The sequence below is a fragment of the Centroberyx affinis genome, unplaced genomic scaffold (assembly GCF_046629955.1).
Source record: "Centroberyx affinis isolate AG114_WGS23_722 - 3 ecotype Tasmania unplaced genomic scaffold, CSIRO-AGI_Caff_v1 ptg002742l_1, whole genome shotgun sequence".
In the NCBI taxonomy this organism is placed as follows: Eukaryota; Metazoa; Chordata; class Actinopteri; order Beryciformes; family Berycidae; genus Centroberyx; species Centroberyx affinis.
In genome coordinates this window covers 45,078-70,193 of record NW_027280906.1, presented here as the reverse complement: position 1 = coordinate 70,193, position 25,116 = coordinate 45,078, and the positions used below count along the sequence as shown (strand labels likewise).

The window sequence follows — 25,116 nt, the reverse complement described above, 5'->3', positions numbered from 1 at the left end:
GGCATGTGCCATCGATGCTACATGCTAGGCTGTATCTCTCTGCCAGTCATTAGAGAGTTTGGCTTTCATCCAGCTGCTCCAACAGTTCTCCGTATGGACAGCACGCATTCCAGCATCATCTCGAACAGGGGAGCGGCACAATAGGCGACACTGACCTCCGCTCAATTTGCCCCAGCCCCAGATTGAGTGACATCCTTTTAATTGTATGGCTAAAACACCGATGGAGCAACAAATAATGGAGGATATCGCACCGTGGAGCCGTGCCAAGTCGGCTCCTTTCCCCTCTTTCCCAAGGATGGAGTGGCGGGGAATCGAGGGCTTATAATACCAGCGAGCTGAGGCTTTGCTCCAGTCATCATTTCCATGCCGCTTTACGCTGATTCCTTAATATCCTTAGCGCCTTGCGCAGGGATAAGCCCATCGTGCCGAAACATGGCTGTCATGCCTATAAACCGTTCACGGCTCTAAAGAATCCATTATGGTTGCTTCACAAACATGGGGACTCAAAGGGCCACTTTGCTCAAGCTCATTTACTCTTTTAAAGCTTATTTATTTACCCTTAGTGCTGTGTTGGAAGGGATCTCCAATACATCACAATACACTCACAGCAGGTTTTAGAAATAGCGTATTTAAGTGTAACTGGTCATTTCTCCCTTGAATCACTGTGTGCGCGTAAATCTTAAATATACTGTGTCATCCGTTTTTCTTAACGGTGCATATATACACATGCTGATCTTGCATGCAGTACACAATATATGTGATGTACTTGTGCAGGCATCGCTGGACAAAAACACAACAAATCATATCATTACAAACCCTCCTTCAGGACGTGTACCAAAATGGCTTACAAAATATTAGTGGCAGGAAATTTATTCCATTAAATAGCATGTATTTGGGCTTTTTTTTTTTCCCTTTCAAAACAAAAAGAATAGTTCTTCGAAGCAGTCTATGTATTTGTTTGCGTGTGTGTGTGTGTGTGTGTGTGACACTAGGACACCTCCTAGTGTCATACCTTCTTGGTTGTGTTCTGGTTCAAAACGTATTATTTTGGTGATGATGGCCCCCAGGCATTGGTCACCTTCTCATTTTAGGGCAAACAGATTAACTGAGAGAAATGGGACTGTATAGACTGGTATAGTTTTTTTTTTTTATAGAATTTAACTGTAAAAGCTGTGAATGTGTTCTGCGTTGTTATGCATGATGCGTGCTGAATTTCCCTTGAATCAAGAAATTGGATCGGTCCTGCGTAGCTCAACTGTAGATTGTAGCTCAATGATAGAGCGTTGCCCTAACTCTGCCAGGGTTAAGAGATCTATTCCCTGTCTAGCTCAGTGGATAAAGCATGGCGCTAATACTGATAGGAGTTCAATTCCCACTGGAGCCACCCATGCTGAAAATGTATGCACTCATATACTGTAAGAAAATCATATTCTTTTATCACCTTGGTGCTCTTGGCTCTTGCACAGTGGAATCAGTCTGAAACAACACAATGCAAAAGACCTGCTGTCAGGATATGTAAAATATTTCTAGTCTTTTATATTTTTTATATTGTGTGTGAATGCTGTGCATGTATAAATGAAGGAGAGAGAAAGAGAGTGTGAATGAGAGAGAAAGGCCGTGAGTCTCCCCCACTCTTGGGTAAACACAGGCCCATGCTTTTTTCATGGGCACACCATAGCCACACACCCCTAGGCGTCAAAACCACCGCCCCCCCATCATCCACCTCTCACCAACACACACACACACACACACACACACACACACACACACCGCAGCAGTCCACTCTCCAATTCTTGTTTTGATTCAGGCGACGAGCATATGTACCCAAGCCAACAGCGCTGATTGGGTTCTTATCTTTGGGGAATGGAGTCAGTGATTGGGAAAGGCAGCCGGGGGACATGGAGGGCTGTGCGGTGTCCCAGCCTCAGCATGGGAGCAGCAGAGGGGCCAGAGGCGCTCTAACCTCGACCCAGAGGAAGCCTGCCACGCCCACACACTGTGGACACAGAGCACCAGTGTGGGGCGCTAAAACCAGACTCCTGCTAAAACCAGGACAGTGGCTGTGAAACTCTGGAAAAGTAGAATGTAAAAAATAGGGGTTAAAGCAGTGCACATAAAATACCTTTCTGTGTTTTATTTATTATAGTAATAGTATTTACATATTTTCATTTTTTGCACACTTGCTGAATACAGGCAGAATTATCAATAAATACAGAAACACACACATTCTTACATGTTAATGCACGTTAATGCATAATACAGACAGACTGTCATAAGCACCTGCCACTGCATCCTGGGAAAACGGATCTGAATCCTCATTTATTACTTAATCAATTTAGTTGGAATATCATGCCTTAAAGAGCTGCTAGTCCATCTAAAACAATGTCATTAGTCTGGATTTCAGTGTCCCATGATGGTCTAAATGCTGTTTCAGGGGCTTCTACACCCTGACAAGAATAACATTCTGACGGAAACACTGAAACCTTGCAATTTTTTGGCATGAAAATGGTCAAATATAGTCAAACATTTTCTTTGCCTACTTATTCCTAGTGAGAGTCATGGGCGGAAGGCAGGGAAACACCCTGACCAATCCACCTGACTTGCATGTCTTCAGACAGTGGTAGGAAGCCAAAACACCCAGAGGAAAACCAACGAGAACACAGGGAGAACATACAGTACAAACTCCATATAGAAAGCACTGGGGCTCAGGAAATGATATCGCTATCAGTATCGGCCTTCATAAAGCAATATCGGTCAAACCCTATGCTGCATCTATCACTTAATTCAGATGGAATATCATACATTACATTCATTTTTTCTGAAAGAGGGACACTACCGGACTGACTGCAGTGTAAAGCTCAAACCAACAGTGATCCATATGTGAGGTACAGCAAGTCCTCTGTGGGGCTATGGGTCACAGCTCTGATAGGGATTGCTTAGCCAGATCTGCTGTCATTACTGACAACCACACACACACACACACACACACACACACACACACACACACACACTCCAATTCGTGGATTATCAACGAGTATAGTCACTGAGTGGAAATTAATTCGCCTCTGGTAATGGATAGAGACATTCCGCTGAGATGCGTAAAAAAAAGCTGAACCGCCAGCGATTACCTGCTGGAATCAGCCTTCATCAATATCAGGCTAATTACAAAGCACTTCTGGCAGCGCGTGAAATGAACGGACCGTGCAACAGCTTGGGCGGCGGCCATAGATGTCCGCAGATATTAGGCCTCCTCAGAGCCGCTCCGCAGGGGGAAACCCCACCTGAACACACTGTGACAGCCTGCAGCCACACAGGAGCTGCTGCTGCTAGGGGGGGGGGGGGAGCTTTAATCTGTCATATTAAAACACAGCAGAAACAAATAGAACAGAACAGAATAGAACAAAATGTATTGAACGGAATTGAACAGAGCAGAATAGAATAGAACATAATAGAGTAGAACAGGACAGAATGCACTGAACAGAATTGCACAGAACTGAACTGAATAGAGCAGAATAGAATAGAACAGTGCAGAGTAGAATAGAACAGATTAGAGTAGAACAGAACAGAATGCATTGCACATAATTGCACAGAACTGAACTGAATAGAGCAGAATAGAACAGTGCAGAATAGAATACAACATAATAGAGTAGAACAAAACAGGATGCACTGAACAGAATTGCACAGCACTGAACTGAATAGAGCAGAATAGAATAGAACAGTGCAGAGTAGAATAGAACAGACTAGCGTAGAACAGAACAGAATGCACTGAACAGAATTGCACAGAACTGAACTGAATAGAGCAGAATAGAACAGTGCAGAGTAGAATAGAACAGAATAGAGTAGAACAGAGCAGAATGCATTGCACAGAATTGCACAGAACTGCACTGAATATAGCAGAATAGAACAGTGCAGAGTAGAATAGAACAGAACAGCATGGATAAGTAAATAAAGTAGAATACAAAAGAACAACGCAGATTAGAATGGGACAGAACTGCACAGAATCTAATAGTATATATAATAGTATAAAAGAGAATAGAATAAAATAGAATAGAACACCGCAGAACAGAATAAAATAGAATAGAATTGCACAGAATTGAACTGAACAGGGCAACATAGTATGGAATAGCAAGAGCACAGAATAGAACAAAATAGAACAGTGCAGAGTAGAATAGAATGGAAAATAGTTGATTTGAGTGGAATTGCACAGAAGAGAACTGACCAGTGGAGAATAGAATAGGACAGTGTAGGACAGAATAGAACAGCACAGAATAGAAACGAGTAAAATAGAACAGCATGGAAAAGTATAGACCAGCACAGCATAGAATAGAAGAAAACTGAACAGTGCTTCAGATTTAATGTTGTTTTTTTTTGGACATTTTACTATCTGGGTGACAGAAATTAATCTAAAGAGACTTATTCTAATACTGATTTCAACGTGCTTGAGGATGGGAATCTGTCAGGTTGTTTTGGGTAGAGGGGTGGTGGAGGGGGTTGAGGGGGGGGTCTGTCTATCCCTGTCGTTCCCAGACTTCACTTCCTTCTCTCACATGGAACCACTTTGGACCCCCCCCCCCCCCCCCCCTCTCTCTCCTCAGACAGCGAGCTGGAGGCAGTATTGGGTTTCCCCCCCTCGGCCGAAGGGTTACCTCAGTCCATCTCTGGTCTCTGGGATGAAAAGATGACTATATACCTCCTTCCCTTCCATCCAACTCTTTTTTCAGGTGAGGCTGGGACTCCCTGTAGTTGTGTGTGTGTGTGTGTGTGTGTGTGTTGGGGGGGGGTGGATGAGGAAGGAAACTATTACACGCGGGGTGAAGCGGGGGCTTTCGGAGACGCAGCTGCCTTTCGGGAGGAAGAGGATCGGGGACCCAAGACGGGACCGGGGGGGCTGCAACCCGAGCCCCCTGGAAACGGCTGAGCATGACCCAAGAAAAACTTCCGTCTACACCTCCTCCCACCCTCCCACCCCCCCCCCCCCCCCCCCGTCCCGTCCCGTCAGCGTTTCCCATAATGGTCTCAGTCTGCGAAAGAAGGGGGGGTGGGGTGGAGTGGGGGTCTCTCCCTAGGCAGCGGGGTTCCCCAAGGCCCGGCTGAGGTGCTGGGACCGGTTTGAACGCACATGCAGACTCAAACATGGCATGTGTGAAAGCATACACACATAGAGAAACCACACACACACACATAGTCCCGTTCATCATCAAGTTGTAAGGTTATATAGCTTATAAGATTATAGGTTAGATGGTTATATTGTGAGGCAGGGGATGAGGTTTATGTTAATTTGACCAGCCCGGTATCTGGCCCTCTCATGTTTCTGTTTTGGCTGTACCGACACCTACAGGTTCGCGGGGAATGATGGAAACCAGGCACCGTTGTTCGGTCTGTGGTCGGGACTGGAGGGGAGATTTACATATCTGGGTGAATGTTTGAACGCGGGGTGGAATTTAAAAAAAGGGGGAGGGGTGGTGGGGGGGGGAATTCCAGGCCGCCTGTCCGTCTTTTAGCGGCGGGCGGAGGCTTCAGAAAATGTTTTCATATTGTTTCCATTTCATTTGGACGGATGTTTCCAGCGAGCGCTCGCATGCAGTCGCACATCAATCCCGGTTTATTACAGAGAAGGGATTTGGCGGAAAATAAGGCTTTCATCCGAGGAGCAGGATGGTGTAATTGCTGCTCGTTTGACCTCGCGTTCGGTTTGACGACACGGGATATCTAACACTCCTTCCTGTTTGTTGTTCTGTATTCACTGCAGTGAAGCATACTGACAGCAGCGGCATCTTCTCTCTGTGCCGTGCTGCAGGACTGAAAGGAAAAATGAATCTTGAGTGGTTGCATGCAAAAACTGACCACAAAAGTGTTCAGTGGTCAGTCGCAACCAGTTTTGGTTGAATAGTAACAATTTTAGACAAGAAAAATACTCTAAATAGTAACAATGGAATAGTTTTCTTCCAAAATGAGATCTCCAGAACTACTTTTACTCAATGACGCCAAAAATGCTACATTTTTAAGGGTGGTAGGTAACTTGACAAACCCTTTACAGACCAAATCGTCTATATTTTAGAGTAAATGAGTAATAAATTAACTTCAGATTACAATTTATTCACTCAAAATGGATACAGAACTGTTCAAACTGGATGTGTTGCGCCCTACCAGCTGACAAATAGCCGGGGTGATTGAACCAAATGACTGATTGCTAGGTTAATATCTACCATTGATCTTTTGATTGATCATTTGTCTCCCCCCTAATGACTGTGACTGGGCTGATTTTAAATAATACGTCTCGCTTGTAACCTGAAATCAGAGAAGGGATAAGTATCGGAGTATGACTATTTCTCTGGGGGGAGAAATTGCTGTGAAAAATCAGCTTGAAAGGCCAGAGGAAATTGAGACAATATTAAAAAGAAAGGTTCAATCTGTGTGCTTTTTTCCCCGCTGATCAGAAGGGCCTGGGACTACCGCTGGGCTCCTTAACATCTGGTTAGGCAATTTACCCCGCGCTGACGACTGGAAAGGTTAAACCACTAAAATCTAATATTTGCCTAGAGGGGGTCAAGGCACTGCAATTACAAGGTACAATCGGCAGGGCTAATCAGCTAGTAGCGCGTACCGGGGGCTCGGCTGGGCAAATAAGCCCTGATCAGAAGCACTGTTCTCTGCCTCCCCTGTTTACTTATTAAACCCTGTTCTCATGTTCAAGGGCCCCTCTGCAGCCTCTGGCCCCACACACCCCCCAGGCACAGGGGAGTAAATTTAGCTCCTGACGCTTTTTTTAAATGGGACCACGCCACTTTGCGAGAAAGTAGCCCCGTGTTAATCAGTATCTGTGGCCTTTGTTGCGAAATGATCTCAAATTACTTTCCTCCAATCTGGCAGGCATTAACACCTTGGGAAGGAAGAGGATAGGTAGGGATACTGCCCCGAGGAGGGAAACGTGTGTGTGTGTGTGTGTGTGTGTGTGTGTTAGTGCACGTGTATGTGTGTACACACCGATGCTGGCCCACATAGGGGTGATGTCTCAGAAGGATGTATGTGTGTGTGTGTGGTAATGTTCCACAATGCTGTTTACATGATTGCTCTTTGACACACATTTCCTAATTGACTGAGTATCAAGTGCAGGATTAGTGTATAATATATCAGAACTGTCTGGCGCGCAACACTTTTGAACAAGGCTCGGGGAACAATTACTGGTAATTAAATATGTGCCAGTTACTGGAAAAGATAATTATGTCCTTGGTGTATAACACCAATTAATTACTTTTATTTCAGCGAGCAAAGCTTTTAAACGGCTGCGGAAGCCATTCGGATGGCGTTCGCGTTGGAGAGCGAGACACCTCTCTGTTTGCGAGTGTGTAAGTCGTGTTTTGTCACCGCAGAGACGAGGGAGGCGCTGCACAGGAAAACCGCGCAGCAACAGCGATGCTTAAATCAGAATCAGAGTCGCTTTATTTTCTAAATACTGTAAATGTGAGTTTTTCCTCAGCGGGAAAGGCGGAGGAATATATTGACAAGTCACATGATGAGACAGCGGCGCAGGAACAACAGGAGGGGAAGGGGATATTGCGGTATATCGCAAATTTAGAGATGCACTAGTGTAAATCCACTGAAATTGGTGGAGACTAGCAGTCGTAACGAAAGCGTAAGAATAGTCTGAATATTTCCTCCTCTCTCTCTCTTTAAGCATTAAACATTGACATAATAGTTTGAATGAAGCAGAGACTTCCCTGGGGGGGGGCAGAGCTCAACTCTCTCTCTCTCTCTCTCGCTAAGAGGATTGGTCAGATTGGATATGGAGCCTACGAGGAATCATGGGTGCGCGGTATATCCTCACACCTTCTCCCTACTGTACTTACAGTGGGTGGTGCAGCACCCTTACCACGCCGAGATAGCGGCACCAGATTAGCGGTAAACCCTTCAAAGGGTCAGCGCTAACAGCCAAAATACACACACCTCTTATTCAAACATCCTACCGGGTTGCTCAAGGGATAAATGGAGAATCAGAGAGGTGAGAATGTATGTGGCAACAAACGGTCTTTCTTTGGGCATTCGGCTCTAATGCCTAACTTGAAAATACCTGTGTCCGATCATTAGTAATCTATTAAATCCACGGCCTATAAATGGTTACACTGCAAGCCCCGTCTGAGCCGAGCACTGCCGATGTTCCTCCACCGCTTTTCCAATCCCTCTCTCCCTGGTTAATGAGATACAGAGTCAGACGGCCTAACCCTGCTTTCTCTTTCTCTGTCCCTCTCTCTCTCCCTCTCTCTCTTCTCATTCTTCTCCCTGTCCTCATTTCATTTTTCTGCCCCTGCATTTAACATTTTCTCTCACTTTTTTTTGTCATTTTCTCTACACTCATCTTCCTACCTCAGCCTTTCCCTCTTTCTCACTCTTTCTCTCCCCTTCGTCACCCCCCTCCTCCCTCTCTCTCTCTCTCTCTCTCTCTCTCTCCCTCTCTTCTTTTTCTCTGGGTCTTGGTGCATACAGTAATTCTATCTGCCAGCTCGCTCTCGACTCCTGCACCCATGGCTTAATCCATGCATCCATGCAAGCGCACATGTCTGCTCAGACAATCAGTCTGTCAGCGGCACATGTGTATGGCTGTGTGTGTGTGTGTGTGTGTGTGTGTGTGTGTCCATGCTAGTGAGAGAGTGTACTACATGCTCATGGCCAGGTTTTTTATGTTTATTTACTCAAAAGTGTATATTTTGGTGCTTGAGAGAGAAGTGTGTGTGTCTTTTCACGTGTATATCCATGTGTGTGTGTGTGAAAGTATATATGCATGTGTGTGCGTTTGGATATGTGTGTTTTTCCTGCATATGTGTATGTGTTTATGTTTGTATATGTGTGCGTGGGTGTATGTGAGTGTCTTTATAATGTGTATGGGCATGTGTGTGTGAATGTGTATGTGTGTGTGTGTGTGTGTGTGTGCTGAGCCAGTCTCTAGAGGGGGCCGGTGTGTGTCACGGCGGGCCCGGCTCCCCCTGGATCTAAGCAGTATTGACAAACCCATCAGAGCCGGTGATGCATCGGGCTCCCTGCTCGCCCCCCCCACCCCGCCCCCCCGCCTCCCAGCAGCACTGCGGGGCCGCGCTGACATGCTGTCACCTTGGTAACTGCTGGCGGGGCGAACGGCCTGCTGGGATAGCTGACCCGGGGCTGGCGGCGGGCCGGCGAGCTGCGGCAGGAGATGTCACCGCCGCACCCCTGAGGACCGACCCCCTTCCCCCCGTCCCCGGACATCGATCCGTCTGCCTCTGCGACCCGTCACCGCCCAGACCGCTCCCTGAGATAGGCCAAGACACACACACACACACACACACACACAAAAGCACAGGCACACACACACACACACACAGGGAGGTGCAAAAAGGAAGACACAAACTCAGGTACACACAGAGAGACAGACACACACTGACACGCACAGGCAGTCACACACACACAGGCATACAAACACACACTCTCACAGTCAGAGACACGCACATACAGGAAGACAAACACAGATACACACACAGGCACACAAGAAGGCGACCTCTGCCAGGGTTTCTAACACAAGTGTGAAGAGCCTGTTGAACCAAACAACTAAACTAAACTGAACTAATCAAAATGGAGCTTAAGGCTGTGAAAAATCTTGTGAGTCCAGACTCCAAATGAGATTGAGGCTACATTAGCTATAAGACTTTTCCCATATTCTGTAGGCAGACATGCCAACACATCGCTAACCCTTTTATGAATTCCTGTAAACACAACTTCTGCGGCTTCATCTCAGTCATTTTATGTACAGCACATATTTTTGCGATAACAGTCTAAAATCAATGAAACGTGCTTCAGAAAATCTCAGTGATCTACCTGTCAAGAGCCAGTGATTGACAGCCGTTCCAGCCAATCAAAATGTTGCCGCTGGAATCGAGCAGAGTGGAAAACGGAGACAGAAGTGAAAATTCCCCAGACCGAGACTTATCCTGAGGTCCGGCCTCGCGAGACTAACAAGAACGCACAAACAGGCACAGACATACACACACACACACACACACACACACACACGCATGCAAATACAAACATACGCACACACAGATACACACAAGTAGACAGACACACATGCACATGCACATATGTGAAACATGCATGTAAACACACACAGACTCACATTCGTGCACACAGGATTCATTCCAGACAGGCAGGGCTTGAAAATAGATTTTCATTTCTAATTGATTCCAGTCCGGTGACGTCATCATTTGGCTGAGTGCCATCATCCTGACATCAAACTGAACTCAACAGCAGTGAACAGAACATGAGTCAACAGTACAGCACAACCTGCCAAAACTTCCCCAGATGCAAACTGTCCGCATCACCTCCAACTATAAAGACATCTGCCTGAAAATCTATAAGTATTTAAGAAGTCTTCGTCCATGTGATGTTTGTGCTTATAAGCAGAAAGTCCTGGCGTTGAGTGTTGAGAAGTGCTTCTTTTTTGGAAGAATACTTTTCTTGAGGTTAGCAAGTCATTACTTGGCAACTTTTAAATCCCGCTCTCTCTCTGTACAATAGTTCTCGGAAGCCAACATAAGCAGAGATTGTTGGCACCGGCTCGCCGCGGCTGTGGGCGTCAGTTTTTGGGGAACGTTCAGAGTCCTTTGAACGCTGACCAGCTTTTTGACACGAGGTTCTGGAGGAGCGGAGCGCTCGCAGCGCGCCGCCGTGCGAGGCGCAGGCCCGGGCCGGGGCGCGGGGCGGAGCCGGGTTCAGGACACTCGAACACTTGGGAGGAATTACGAGCAGGCGCCGAGAAGTTTAGCATCACAGGCTGAACTCGCTGTCACCGGGCAACTCGCTCAAAGATAACCATATGGACAAGTGCCACTCACAAAAAAAATCTGCTTCATACTTCTGTGAATAACATACTGTGAATAACATAAATATATAGCAGCAGGGGAAAGTAACTAAGCACATTCACTCAAGTACTGTGCTTAAGTGCAATTTCCAGGTGCCTTTACTTTACTTGAGTATTTCCATTTTTTGCAACATTAGACTTTTCCTCTACTACATTTCAAATGGAAGTATTACACTCACTGTCACTGGGCATTTTGTTCAAAGATGACTTCATGGACAAGTGCAGAATTATATATCTCTATGAATAACATACATAAATATACTATTACAGTAAACTAAGTATATTTACTCAAGTACTGTACTTTAGTGTGACATTTAGAGTTCCTCCACTACATTTCAAAATAGAATATTGCACATTTTACTCCACTATACCTTTCTCTGACACCTGAGTACTAGTTAATTTGCAGAATATGGTTTTGCATATAAAACATAAAGTTCATAAAACACTATCAAAGTTCAAGTCACTCAAAATGAAAGAGGGAGTAGTTAGATGAATGAATAAAATGAATGAATTAATGTTTTTACTTTTGATACTTAAAGTACATTTCATTGCTAATACTTGAAGCAGGATTTTGAATACAGGGATTTTGCTGGAATAATATTCCATTATGGTATTTCTACTTTTACTCAGTAAGTAAAGCATTTGAGTGCTTCTTCCACCACTGATATATAGCATGTAAGACTTCACAAGATGCCACATTACAGCAATAATACCCATGAGGGTTTCCTTCACTGTGATTATGGGTACCATCAGCATCACCAAAGTACCCATAATCACTAGAAAGAACATCCTCAAAGGTATTATGGCTTTTGTGCGACAGTTACCAACACATGTGCGCTGACTGAAAAGCTTTCTCTAATGCAGCATACAACCATAAGAATAAAAAACAGGAGAAAATGTGAAAGATCACTAACTAGCTTCCTGGTTCCCATAGCAACCAATAAAGCAGGGCTAGCCGTCTTTTATGGGAATCACCGGCGTGGATGGAACATGTGTTTAACCAATCGGATTGCTTGGCTGAAACAAGGCTGAACACAACATGCTCAGAAACGTCGAAGTCGTACAACAGGACGACGCAGAATGAATTCGGTTTCTTTTTGCGAGCTCTCGGGTGAAATCACAAGGAAACCAATTAAGGAAGTAACATAGCTTCAAAAATAGTGTGAAGAACAATTTGCATTATGAAAACATCTATACCAAGCAACACAGCATGGTGATGTGTGGCGCTCCCAATGAGGTTTACATTAGCTGAGTGTGTCTCCTATGAAATTCCCATGAAAAACAAGGGAATGGCGGCTCTCCAAAGTATATATACGTATATAAAAAAACACAAGGCAAGACTTGACCTCAATTACAGCATACTTATACTGATGTCATCATCACCCAGCCAGAAGCCTATATGAAGAGACACACCTGCCATACGTTCTTCTGCACTGGGGCTCCTATGTAGCTTTCACAATGCAAGAGGGAACTCAAGAGGTTCTGGTGTTTCTCTATGGATTTCACACAGTGATTCATCCAGGAAGAACCTCTAAACATTGTATTGCATTGTTTCTTTGAGTTTGATAGATAGATAGACAGATAGATAGATAGATAGATAGATAGATAGACAGATAGATAGATAGATAGACAGACAGATAGATAGATAGATAGATAGATAGACAGAAAGATAGACAGATAGATAGATAGATAGATAAATAGTCAGACAGACAGACAGACAGACAGATAGATAGATAGATAGATAAATAGTCAGACAGACAGACAGACAGACAGACAGACAGACAGACAGATAGATAGATAGATAGATAGATAGATAGATAGATAGATAGATAGATAGGCAAGAGGACAGTATAGTACAAATTGATTTTTAGAGAAAATAGCCTTTATCCCTTTTAGTTTTCAATCTGTAACTAAACAACAAAGAATACAAAACACTACCACAGATATGCAATTTATATGCTTCTACAAATAAATGTAGCTGTAAGGAGAAATTAAATTGGTAAGTAATGTTTGCATGTTTTTTTAAACATTAGTATACAAAACAGTAACAATGCAGTTTTACACTGAAAGTAAATACATTTTGACTCAATTAATGAAACTGATTTACTGGGCCAAATTTCCATCTTAGCTATTTCCATGCAGCCCAATAGGCCTAAAGAAAATATGTTCAAAAAAACTGCTCCCTCCGCATGCTTAATTTTTCAATATAGGCCTGTAATGACATACAGTGCTATAAAAAACAAAAACAAAAATAAAAATAGTCTACACCCCCTGCAATAAAACACAAATCTGAATAGCTTAATTCATAATTCAAACTACATCAAAATGCCATCTTTATTATCTGATTCTGATTAAGACAGTTGCTTCTGGTGGAGATAATGACAGGAACATTAAAAGTCTTGTCATGGAAAATATATATTTATTTAGTGGAGTCAGCTGAAGCGGCCACTGGATGGCGCTGTAAGGTCAGGGAAGCTGCAGCAGACACGGCTTTACTCTCCAGTGCATCTGGTGCCTTCATCAAAAACGATACACAGGCTTGATGCTGAATAAATCCTGGTTATATCAATAAGACGGTGGGATATTTTACAACAAAAAAGAATCAAACTAAAGAATTACTGTTTTAACTCATTTTAATCCTGGTAAATATGACATTAATGGTAAGAAAAAGTTATAAAAAAAATAATAAACTAGGCGGATAAACTGTTTTAAACGATTTGATTAATCAAAAACATGTTTACAACTCTCCTTACTGTAACTGTAACTGAAAAAATATTTTTTTAATAGAAGATACAGTATCCTGGACGACTAATTAATCAGATGAAGATGAAGAATTATCTATAAACACCAAAATGTTTATTCTACTTTTTATTTTTTATAATCACATTGACTATTCAGGTATAAATCTAGTCTCTGTGGGCTGGCTTAGTCTAAGTCTAATATATTGCTGCAAGTTTTTCTTCCCATATATTCACCCAAAGACAAATTCCCTCTTAATGATGAATTTTAATAAGACTGATGTCAGAGACAAATTAGTGACCAACCTGGCCACACACAAACTGTTGACAAATTCCTGACTATTTTTCACGCACAGATAAATATTTACCTTTTTGTTGCTGAGGGTTTTTTTGGGGGTGTTGAGAGATCGGGAGCGCGCAGTCTGCAGCCAATCTGCGTTTCGACTTGGTTTGAGGGTTTGAACGATGCTCAGTGGGGACTGCAGGTCTGGAGCAGAGACCCGGGACTACTTCTCTGTCCAAAAACTTCCACTAGGAACACAACTTATTATAATACTGTAGTCATACCAGAAATAAAGCAAATTAGGTCCCTAGAAAGTCATAAAGTCCCTATAGGAGTATTATAGAGTTGAAAAAATAAAGCAAATCAGGTTACTATAAACTGACAAAGTGAGTATTATAGGAATATTATAATGATACCGTAGGAGATGAAAAAATAAATCAATTCCTTATAAAGTCACAACGTCCCTATAGGAGTATTATAGGAATATTACAGCGATATCATAGGAGGTGTAATTATAAAGAAGCCTACCATAAACTCACTATAATCTCACAAAGTCTCTATAGGAATATTATAGTATAGATACCATATAAGATGTTTAAATGAAAGTATAATAAGGTCACTGTAAACTCATAAAGTCATAAACTCATAAAAATAAAGGAATATTATAGTGATACCATAAGAGATGTCACTATAAACTAAGTTCCTATAGGAATATTATAGGAATATTATAGCGATACCATAGGAAATGAAAAAAATAAAAGTACCATAAGGTCACTGTATGGTACTTTTATAGTGATGCCATAGGGGGTGAGAATGGAATAAATACAATAAGGTTACCTACATTATTGAGTACAACAAACACTATAAATCCCTATAGGAATATTATAGGAATACTATAGAGATTTTTCGTTAGAGCTCTTCTTTATGGGTGTACTGACACAGTTTGGGTGTAAAATCTGATCTATGGTGCAAGTGTTTCATCTCACTTCACTTTACAAATCCTGATAGAAAATTATCCTTATTTGGGAAGAGTAGACTGTTTTGTCACTTATGAATTGTTAATCAAATATAACAGAATCGTTCACGTTGCTGTATAAAAGGCATTAAATCCGCGGTTGGTAAGGAGGGAGAGAGAGAGGTGGGGGGTGGTGGTGGTGGTGGTGGTGGGGGGGGTTAAAAAAAACAACATTAGACTACACAAGGCTTTCTGTGCTTTTGAAATGCAGACAGGCAGATGAGCTGCTGAAGCACATTACCTCAGTCTATGGCTGAGCTGCATTCAGACTCCATTCACCCCTCCTCTACCTATCCATCCTCCCTGCTCAGAAAACCATGACCTTCACAATTTATAGAGAGGAAACCCCCGAGAGTCACGTCATATTTTAAAACGTCCTCCTCTCCTCTCTCTTCTATTCTCTTCTCTTCTCCTGCTGCCACAAACGGATATAGACCTGATAAACCCCTATATGCATGTATAGGCCTAATACTCTCTCTGTAGCTCTTATGGGTTTTTTTTTTAGGAATTGGCCTGCATTTGATAGAGGATTAATAGATTTTTTCATTCTTTTAAATCATTTCCAAAACGTCCTGCAACGGAGGGAGTGTTGAGTTTCAGCTTTCTGATGCGGAGAGAAGGTGATAAGTCACCGTTAAATGTCGTTTTAGTCGTTTTGTCTCTTCGTCATTCAACAGAAATATCAGTTTAGGTCTTGCTGGTATAATAATAATAATAACAATAATAACAATCTAATAATTATATATCATCCAACCACCTTGATCACCCATATTAGCCTACGTTAATTAAAGAATCATAATAATAATAATAATAATAATGATAATAATTATTATTATTATACTACCAATAATAATAATATCTTTTTTTTTACAGTTTGTTCAAAGTAGTTAATTTTAGATTACTGTTGTGCTGTTAATACATGTACAAACACTAGTAATTGGCCATTTGATTTATATAAAACTTGGTGGAAAACGCCTGAAATGTTTAAAAAATAGACAAGAAATAAGATAATTTGTGCAACTGCTTTTTGGTGCAGTTTCTGACAGCGTGTAGTCCAATTAGGAAATACAGTAGCGTTAATATTGTGATATAAACAGAGCAGGAATAAAGTTAAAAACAGTGAAATATATAGACGTTACTACCACGTGCACCACCTATTGTTTATGAAGTTACAGGAAGATAGAGATCCTGATGAGGAGGATGAGGAGGAAAATATAAAGAACAAATACAAGTGATCCTATAAAAATAATCAAGCGTCATCGATCAGAAGCAGGCAGAATTGGGGGGATTTTTTTTTTTTGGAGTTGCTTTGCAGTGTGTGGAGCAGAAATGAATGCATGTGGACGTGCAGGAGGAAGCCTCCCCGTGGAGAACAGCTCAGAATAATCCATATTCATGTGCTCGACACGTGGAGTAAATACAATATGAGGGGGAACCATTGTGTATATGCACATTTTCCTCAGGTCACAATAAGGTTTACACCGGCCTGCCCTGCATCTCTGCTGGTGTAGCCCTATAACTAGGCACATAACCATATAATACACATAACTACGACTGCATCTGAAACCTAAGCATGTGATATAATAGAATGTGCTTCTTATATAAGAGCCTTTAATATGGAAAATCGGTCTGAAAGTCTCAAAACATTACATTTAAGTTGTTTTAGCCCCATAACTAGGCGTATAATAAACATAAATACAAGTGTACAACTACATCTGAACACCTACATATATTATAATTAAAGTGGGCGTCTTATATAATAGTGTATAATACATGCAATATCAATGTGTAAGTCTGAATACCCCACATTTAAGTTGGTTTAGCCTTATAACTAGGGCATATACGCATAATTATCAAAACTGCACAATAATATCTATAAACCTAAGCAGGATATAATATAATAAATGTATGTGTGTGTATAATATAATAGTCTATAATAAATACATTCGTTTAAGTTGGTGTAGGCCTATAATAAACATAGCTATAACGGTATAAACCTAAACATATAACAGAATAAAAGCGTGTAGCCTAATAGATACGTACTTTTATTGTAGGTCTATTATATGCTTAAGTGTAGGCTATATATAATATAAAAACATTGCAATTAAAGTGTATTTATTAGGCTATTATATTGATGTGGTTACAGCTTCCAAAACAGCATCGACTTAAAATATGATGAGTGTCATGAGGGAAGATGTAACGTGATCGATTCAAGGGTGCTGGGTATTGACATGGAATATGAAATAATAATAGTAATAATAATAATAATAATCAGATAGCCTATTAAAAGTTTGGTTTATAGGACAAATCAGGAATACCTCCAATTACCGATCAAGCCTCGTTTTAAAGACCAGCGGTGTGACAACGACCAGCTTTAATTAGTGTGAATGGGCGCGCGGAGCCTGTTGGGCCACTGGCGTCCTAAATCAATAAAGCAGAGAGCTGAGGTCCTTCTAGGCCTGAGCGTACCGCTGCTCAGCCTGAGCTGCCGTACACACATCCACGCTGCTGCCAACTTGGTTTTGAAGACCCATGAAAAAGGCAAAGCTGTTGGAGAATAGGCGGATCAAAACCCATTATGAGATTTGAAACTCTTTTTGTGTCGCCCTTGGTAAAATCTCTCACTAGATTGTGATATTTCTGCACGAGCCGTGCAGGCAGTTGGCTGCTCCAAAAAGGTATTTTGCGGAATCCATATGCGTGCACAATGTAAATGCAGAGGTCTGCTGTATTGTTGTAGTCAACTTAGTATAGCGGCAACAAAACTCCAGTATTTCTCTCTGTGCTGAAGGTCTTGTGCGCTGGGCAGAGCAGCAGCTTATCTTAGCACGTCATGTGACTTTGCATTGGATTTTATACAGAGGCGCACAAGAACTGCATGCATGATGAGCAAGTGCAGGTAGGCTGCACTGAGGCCAAAGTACAGCCTGACACCTTACATGGCGTATTACATAAAGGCGTACTTTTTTCTATCTATAGGCTAGCTGCGCTAAACATAAATTAGTTTAAATAAAAATGAATGTAGAGTCCCACCTCATGTTGTCCTGAATTGACACTATTTAGACGAGAACTTGTAGACTATCTTCTTTAAGTTACACATTTAAATATTGATGTAAAAAACAGATTTGCAGATATTATAATATAACTACATACTTTAAGCCATGTAGCCTACATCTGGTAAAATGTGAGTTATTGGCACCAAAACACCCAGACAATCCCTGCATTTTTATTTGCGCAGAAACTTGGCTTCTTCAAATCCACGGCTTTGAAATGAGCCTTTGCAAAAAAAAAAAAAAAAAAAAAAAAATTATCCCGTGTGTCTGACTGGCACTTTTACTAATGGAGACAAAGAAAAATGATGCCTACTTCTCTATAACATTGAATTCAGTTGCTAAGCAACTAGTATGGGAAATCATCCGCGAAATTCAAATCCTCCAGCGAGAAGACACGTTTTGTGAGTTTTGCTGAATAGGCGAGCAAGACAACTCAAGAAAAAAAGTTTGAAACCCAGGAACACATTTGCCTCATGTGCAGACCGTGAACATTTTCCCATTCAAAGAGACGTGGAAACCCTTACGAAGAGAACTAGAGTAATCCTATAATATATTTTTTTAGAATGATACTATAGAAATATTACAGCAAGACTATAAACTAGGCTATATATCCTGTAGGAATATTAGAGGAATAGTACCATAGGAGATGAAAAAATACCATAAAGCTACGATAAGGACATTATAAACTCACTATTAACTACCACACACACACTGTAAGTCCCTACAGGAATATTATAGGAATATTATAAGGATTCTTCGTTGGGCCTGTCCCGCAAAACCCCGTTAAGAAGTCGGCTATTACCCCCAACATTACCAAGTCCTGAAACAACAATCTGATATTCTTACCACTTCAACATGTCAAACAGTTTAGTGTTTCATCCTTGGTAAAGTGCAGCAGAGGCTCAGCCTGTGGGCTCCTCAGCTCTGGATAGACATAATCAATAAGCTATCTGACCCAGTGCCCCGGATCCTAAAACAACATGTCAGCTCACCAAGTTATGGACCTATAGAGTCTGCCTGTAAACAGCTTCACCCCTCTGTGGGCCTGTCCCGACAAATATGGATGTTTATGGGCTTGTGTGAATGGGCGTGGAGTCATATGGAAGTGAATGGAGTTATATATGCATAGAGTTACATGGAGTGGGGCTGTTCCACTGCATGCAATGCATTACACCACATTGTTTTGTTCTTCATTTGCAGCACTCTTTCTGCTCTTGCATGCACAAAAAGCAAGTTCCCTCTATAGGCCTACACACCAGCCACACAAATGTGGTGAAATCGCAAGTTTGGTGGGTTATTTCTTTCAGTGTAAATCAATTATTTTGCAGATTAGAGGTGGCTTTCAGTTTTTAAACTGCCACTGCAATGGCAGCAGCGGGGAGCGCACAGATAAAGCGCTCAGAAGCGTAGGAGAACAATAAATATGCTGAATCTTTCTGTTTCAGTATTATACGTGCTCCAGTATCTGCACTATACCGAGCTGTAACGTTCATATTACATAACATGCAGCCAGGATATTATGGACGCGTCTATATAACAACCACAATCATGGACGCGTCCATTTGAAATGTGTCTAACCCACCGACGATGCTCCCTCATATTTTTTTCCACCATTGCAAAATATAAATCCACCCTTCATTTTATGCATTTTCACGCTTGCATGTGTTTTATATGTTAGAAGGTTAGGGCATTTGGAGAAAAGGCTCGTGCGTTTTGCCCAAGGCCTGAAGAGGCACCAGATGTAAACAAACACACGAGCCATTGTACAGGCAGCAACTGGCCGTGCTGCTTCATTTAAATGGTAATATATAGGTCTAGTTATGGGATGATGGTAACAATGATGGTGAACCTGTGTTCAGGCTTAGGCAATGACCTAGCAGGTTATATATTAATATGGCAGCCTACATATAAAAAATACAAAAATATATATTTCCCGAGGGAGAAAATAGTTGGATGTGTTTTATAGGTTAGAACAAAGTCTATATTTTCACTTAAATTAAACTGTAAAGCGCTTAAACGTATTTTTCTGCGTTATTCTGAAGCAGGTTATTATTAGCTCGCAGCTTCATCTGGGACAATATAGTCCACCATTTTCTTCATTAGGTTCTGCTGCTGTGCATGGCAAAAAATAGCATGAATAGAGACGGGATAATGCAAAAAAAATAAAAAATAAATAAATAAACAGCCCATTATACGATACGAATATAAATTTCAAAACACAAGATGACTGCATTTCATTCTAACAAATTTATTGTGTCTCAATCAGCTCGTACGGAACCACTACTGAAATTAAATTACAATCAAATTATCACATCAAAATATACCCTTATTACCTAACAACGGTCAATGTCAGCTTATGGTGATTTGTGCTCCTTTAGAAACGATAATACAAAATTAAACAAAAACAAATAAGGTCAACAAAAAAAAAAACAAAAAAAAAAACAAGAAAGGGGAAAGCATCTTACACAAGTTCCTGGGGAGAAAAAATAAATTACCGTTTGGAATAATTCATATGTATTCCGAATAAAATATTAAAACAAGTCATTCTGATGAAAAATATAAAGTAAATAACTCAGATCAGTATCTGATCTAGTGATCTATATTGCCGGCTTTACAGAGTTTTGTTTATTAAAACCTACCAAAGAATACTGCTTAGAAAGGGCAGCATTAATAGTATATCCACAGCACCCACTCAGTCACACTTGGCAACAGATTTTCAGAGGAGATTTTTTCAAATAAGTGCAGCTGAAGATAGTCTTTTCAAATGTCTTATGCTCTATTTCTTGAAAAAAAAAAATGCCAAAAAAAAGAGAGACAAAAAAATCCACTCGCGGTGTTTAAGTCCTTTAAATAAAAAGCCCATTTGAAAGAAGGTGTGATCTTTGAGATCAGGCGGGGACAGTCCTGTCCTGGTTGTCTTTTATCTCTGGGCTCACAGGGCCTCCAAAAAAACAGCTCAAATCCTCCGTGTGTCAAAATTAAACCATGCAGTCCACCCCGCAAAAATAAAGTGAAATAATGATGGAAGCTTCGTGGATGCCACTCTTCTTCATATTGTTGCTGTTGCAGTTTTTCCCTCTGTTATTGTTTGGGATGGGGGGGGGGGTGGGGGGTAAGTCCCATTTCTAAATATACAAATGCCTGCTCCTTTGTCTCTTCGCAAATCAAACACAGGATAAAGTGGGGTTATATTTTTGGGGAGAGAAAAAAAAATAATAACACTTGGTTTGAGTTTCCTCTTGGTGTGTTTTAATGCGCCAAAATTACCTGGTGGAATGAACTTGTAGTTGTCACCCTCTGGTCGCTCGCTTCACTTGCATCTTTTAAGTAATCTACTAAAAAATGTCCCTGAAAGAAAAAAGCAGAAGGAACCTTTTAGGTTAAGACATTTCAGGGCCTGGAAGAAGGTTAACGGTGCGTTCTGGGGGGGTTGGGAGGAAAAAGGGGGAGGTTGCTGTTTTTTTTCTGATGAAAAATATATAACACATTTGCAGTCTCATTCATATTCCCTCACAATCACAGTATCAAAAAATTTGTTTTGGCTATCTTGGCGATAGTCTGTGTGTTTTTTTTTATCAGTTTAATTTCATATAAAATATTCTTGTGTGCTGTTCTATGTTTCACTGAACATTCTTTTGCAGTCCATGGAGGGGGGCGGTGTTTCTGCACTCACATTGCCGACCTGAGAGTACACATCCTCCGGCGTCTGTGGCACTCCTGGGGGCGTCATCCGTTTTTCCTTCTGTCTCCTATTGCAAAACCACACTCTAACCACCTCTTTCTCCAGCTGCAAGTTGTCCGCTAGGCTGCTGATCTCCTGGGCCGAGGGTTTGGGGCATTTTAGGAAGTGGCTCTCCAAAGCCCCCTTTACGCTCACTTCGATGGAGGTGCGCTTCTTTCGCTTCCTTCCCTGCGCCGCGATCTTGTCGATGCTGGTGGGGCTGCCGGTGGACGAGTCAGCCTCCTCAAGCCACTTGTTTAACAAAGGCTTGAGCTTGCACATGTTTTTGAAGCTGAGCTGCAGAGCCTCGAATCTGCAAATGGTTGTCTGAGAGAAAACGTTCCCATACAGGGTGCCCAAAGCCAAGCCGACGTCCGCCTGCGTAAAGCCCAGTTTGATCCTCCGCTGCTTGAACTGCTTGGCGAACTGCTCCAGGTCGTCCGAGGTCGGCGTGTCCTCGTCCGAGTGCGGGTCGTGGCTGTTGACGCCGTGGTGCTGCTGGTGATGCGGATGCTGGTGGTGATGGTGGTGGTGGTGACTGCCGTGGTCCAGATCCGGGGTGTCCCCCCTCACCAAGCCCGGGTGCACCAGGCTCTGGCTCCCCGGACTGAGCATCCCGTTCACAGTGAACCCGCCCGGCTGGGAGTAGATCAGCGACTGCTGCTGCTGCTGCCCCCCGGATATGGAGTTAATGTGAGCCGCAGTCGTGCTCCCCCAAGCCCCGGCGTGAGTCTGGTGGGGAGCTAAGTGAGGGGGCCTGTGGTGCAGCGCGGTGCCCGTGTGTAGATCGTCTCTGCCGGAGTTTTTCACGTCCTGCTGCTGCGGGCTGCCCGTCATCCCGACGGGACTCGACGACCAGGGCGATCCGGCTTCAGCTGCAGCGACTGCGGCTGCTGCTGCGGCCGCTGCGGCGTGCGGGAGGGATGTCACCCACTGATGGGCATGGCTCAGCATGTGTCCCCCGTTGCTCGCTGCCATTGCGCCTTGCATAAAGTCACTCTGTACCATCTTGACGGAGGGGTCTCCCCTGTAGCCCCCAGACCCCGAGGTAACCGCAGCACTGCCCGGCTGCATGCCACCACCTCCGGAGTCAGAGTGCACGATGGAGCCGGACGATAAGATGCTATTGCTGGGCAGATAAGGATTGGAAGCCGCGGTGGCCATTCCGTCAACCCTTATGAATATGTTTGTGGATAACCCCCCTCCCTTTTTACAGTCACTTCTTTCGAGCAGGCAAATTGTATCTCATGAATTATTCAAACTTTAAAAGTATGGGTAGCTTTTTGGCAAATACCATCGACGCGCGTAAAAAACGCAAAAAAGGTTCAAAATGGTGGCAGAAAAATGGATAAAATCCGTATGTATTTACAACATTCTATTTCAAACAGTTATGCATGAATATCGATGAATAAAATCCCAGGTTTTCAAAAGCCCTTTGAAACCATGTGCAGTCCGTTTAGAAAGTTTTGCACCGGGATGAATTTCTGAACATTAAAATTCAAATATACAGGAAAAAACGCTTTGTCCCAAACAAACTTTTGGTGGCCGCAAAAAAAACGTTGCAAATTCTCCACAATGTACAAAGTCCCAGTTTATGTCCCCTTTGGATGTGAAAAACATTAGCAGAGTGTCCTTAGTTCTTTTGTAATTCAGTCGCCGAGATTTCTCCCTCGCTTTATTCTTTTCTCTCTCTTCTTTTATAGCACTGTAGAGCCTATCTCTTTGTTCTGTTTTGATGTATATAAACCTGCCAAACCGCAAACTCCCGTTGAAGTACAATCCAGTATAACAGTGCAAGGCGATGGTTGCAAGCCTCTTCTCTCATTCGCTTGTTCTCTCTCCCTCTCTCACTCTATATCTCTCTCTCTCCCTCGCTCTCTCTCTCTGACAGGCCGTGTAGTCCCGCCCCCCTCCAAGCTTGACGACGCGCGGATGTTTACCCTGTGCGTCCCCGTTGATTGGTTACCCGGGGTGTGATTGGCAGGTCTCGCCAGCCTTGCTCCGGGCGCACGAGCCCTCCTTCCGGCTGTTCCAATTGGCTGATTTTTAATTGCAATCCAAACAAAACGGAGAATACAACTTAGTAGTAAATAATACAGAGATATTAGCACACAAACAGGGATGTAGTGGTAAATAAAAAAGTGGGTAAACTATGACTTCTAGTTTGTGATCATCATAAGGAAAACCACCAGCAGTATAAACATTTTTTTTTTATATTTTCAGAAAAGGATGTTTCATGTTTGTCCCCCTTAAAAGACCATATCCTGATATAGCCTAAGTTAGACCAGTTTGAAACTACCGACTATGGTGTATAATATGAATGCAAGATTTATGCCAGCCTAAACAGGTGGATAAACTCTGTTTAGCAAATAAAACGGGGGGTAAATTGAATTGAAGTGGGTTTACCCCTGTTACAAACATACCCACGCAATTCTTTTTATTCAAAACATGCCCATGCATTTGACATTATAAGATGTACTGGTAAATATGTGTATATCTGTGTAACTATAGGTTGAGCAAGGCATCAATACTGCTATAGAAGTTTAATTCCTTATCATATATTATAGGGTTTAATATATTAACTTATGGGACTTTAAGACTAAATGGCATACTGTAGTAATAATTAACCTAAAGGACTAGGTGTGGCAGGCTATACAGAAGTTATGGTATGTTTAAAATGGTCACATTAACATTTCAAAAAGGTTTGTCAAAATCTCCCAGCTAAAGTTGTTTATGAGCATATAAAAGTCAAAATGCCTTTCAGACTCACATTGTCACTTTGATCTTTATTTGACTCCAAGGACAATAAAACCATGACACTGCAACCTAAACCTGGAATCAGGGCCTGTTTCATGCACCTCAGACCATGTATGTATATATATGTGAAAAAGAAAGACGAGATGTATGTCATGTTTTGAGCGCAACACAGCGCAGCACCCATCAGCCAGTGCAGCCCTGCGCCTCGGCTCCTCAGGAGTTAACGCACAAAGGTTGCGGGGATGCTTCCATGCGGAAACGCAGCGCACAGGCAACCTCACTGAACCACAGTGAAAGAGAAAGTGGCAACCAAAACAAGGGCAAATTGAGCAGTCCTTGGGGGATTTGCAGGGGGCGGCGGTGGTGGAAATGTCTGCTTCTTTTAAAATCTGAAATCTAGAGATAGTCCTTAAAACGCGAGATGACCACATAACCCCGGAGATGAATGGGCCTTTGTTAGCCCGTGGGACCCCTCTGCCTATATGGACGCACCCAAGGGTGGTAATGGGTGCCAGATATATAGCCTATTGCACCCCATTGGTTGAGGGAGACGCAGCTGAGGGTGTGTGTGTGTGTGTGTGTCTTCCAGGGCGAACAGCGCAGGCCTACACCCCTGGTAGGTGATTTTCCTGGTAGGATTAACTGTAGTATATCATGTTGTAGA

At 42.5% G+C, this 25,116-nt stretch overlaps 1 protein-coding gene across 1 annotated transcript; it reads right to left on the bottom strand.

Moving 5' to 3' along the window:
- Positions 1 to 21,223: 21,223 nt before the first annotated feature.
- On the bottom strand, positions 21,224 to 22,859 carry pou3f3b (POU class 3 homeobox 3b). Its single transcript, XM_071535593.1, has 2 exons — positions 21,648 to 22,859; positions 21,224 to 21,322 (listed from the first exon to the last, which is right to left on the bottom strand). The coding sequence occupies exons 1-2, from the start codon at positions 22,857 to 22,859 to the stop codon at positions 21,224 to 21,226; spliced, it is 1,311 nt and encodes a 436-aa protein (XP_071391694.1).
- Positions 22,860 to 25,116: the final 2,257 nt, after the last annotated feature.

Bases quoted from the DNA above. Each gene is read 5' to 3' on its own strand.
- pou3f3b (XM_071535593.1), bottom strand. From the start codon at position 22,859: ATGGCCACCGCGGCTTCCAATCCTTATCTGCCCAGCAATAGCATCTTA. The intron at 21,323-21,647 runs GTGAGTGCAGAA...TTTTTCTTTCAG, and splicing joins TGTACTCTCAGGTCGGCAAT to GGACATTTTTTAGTAGATTA.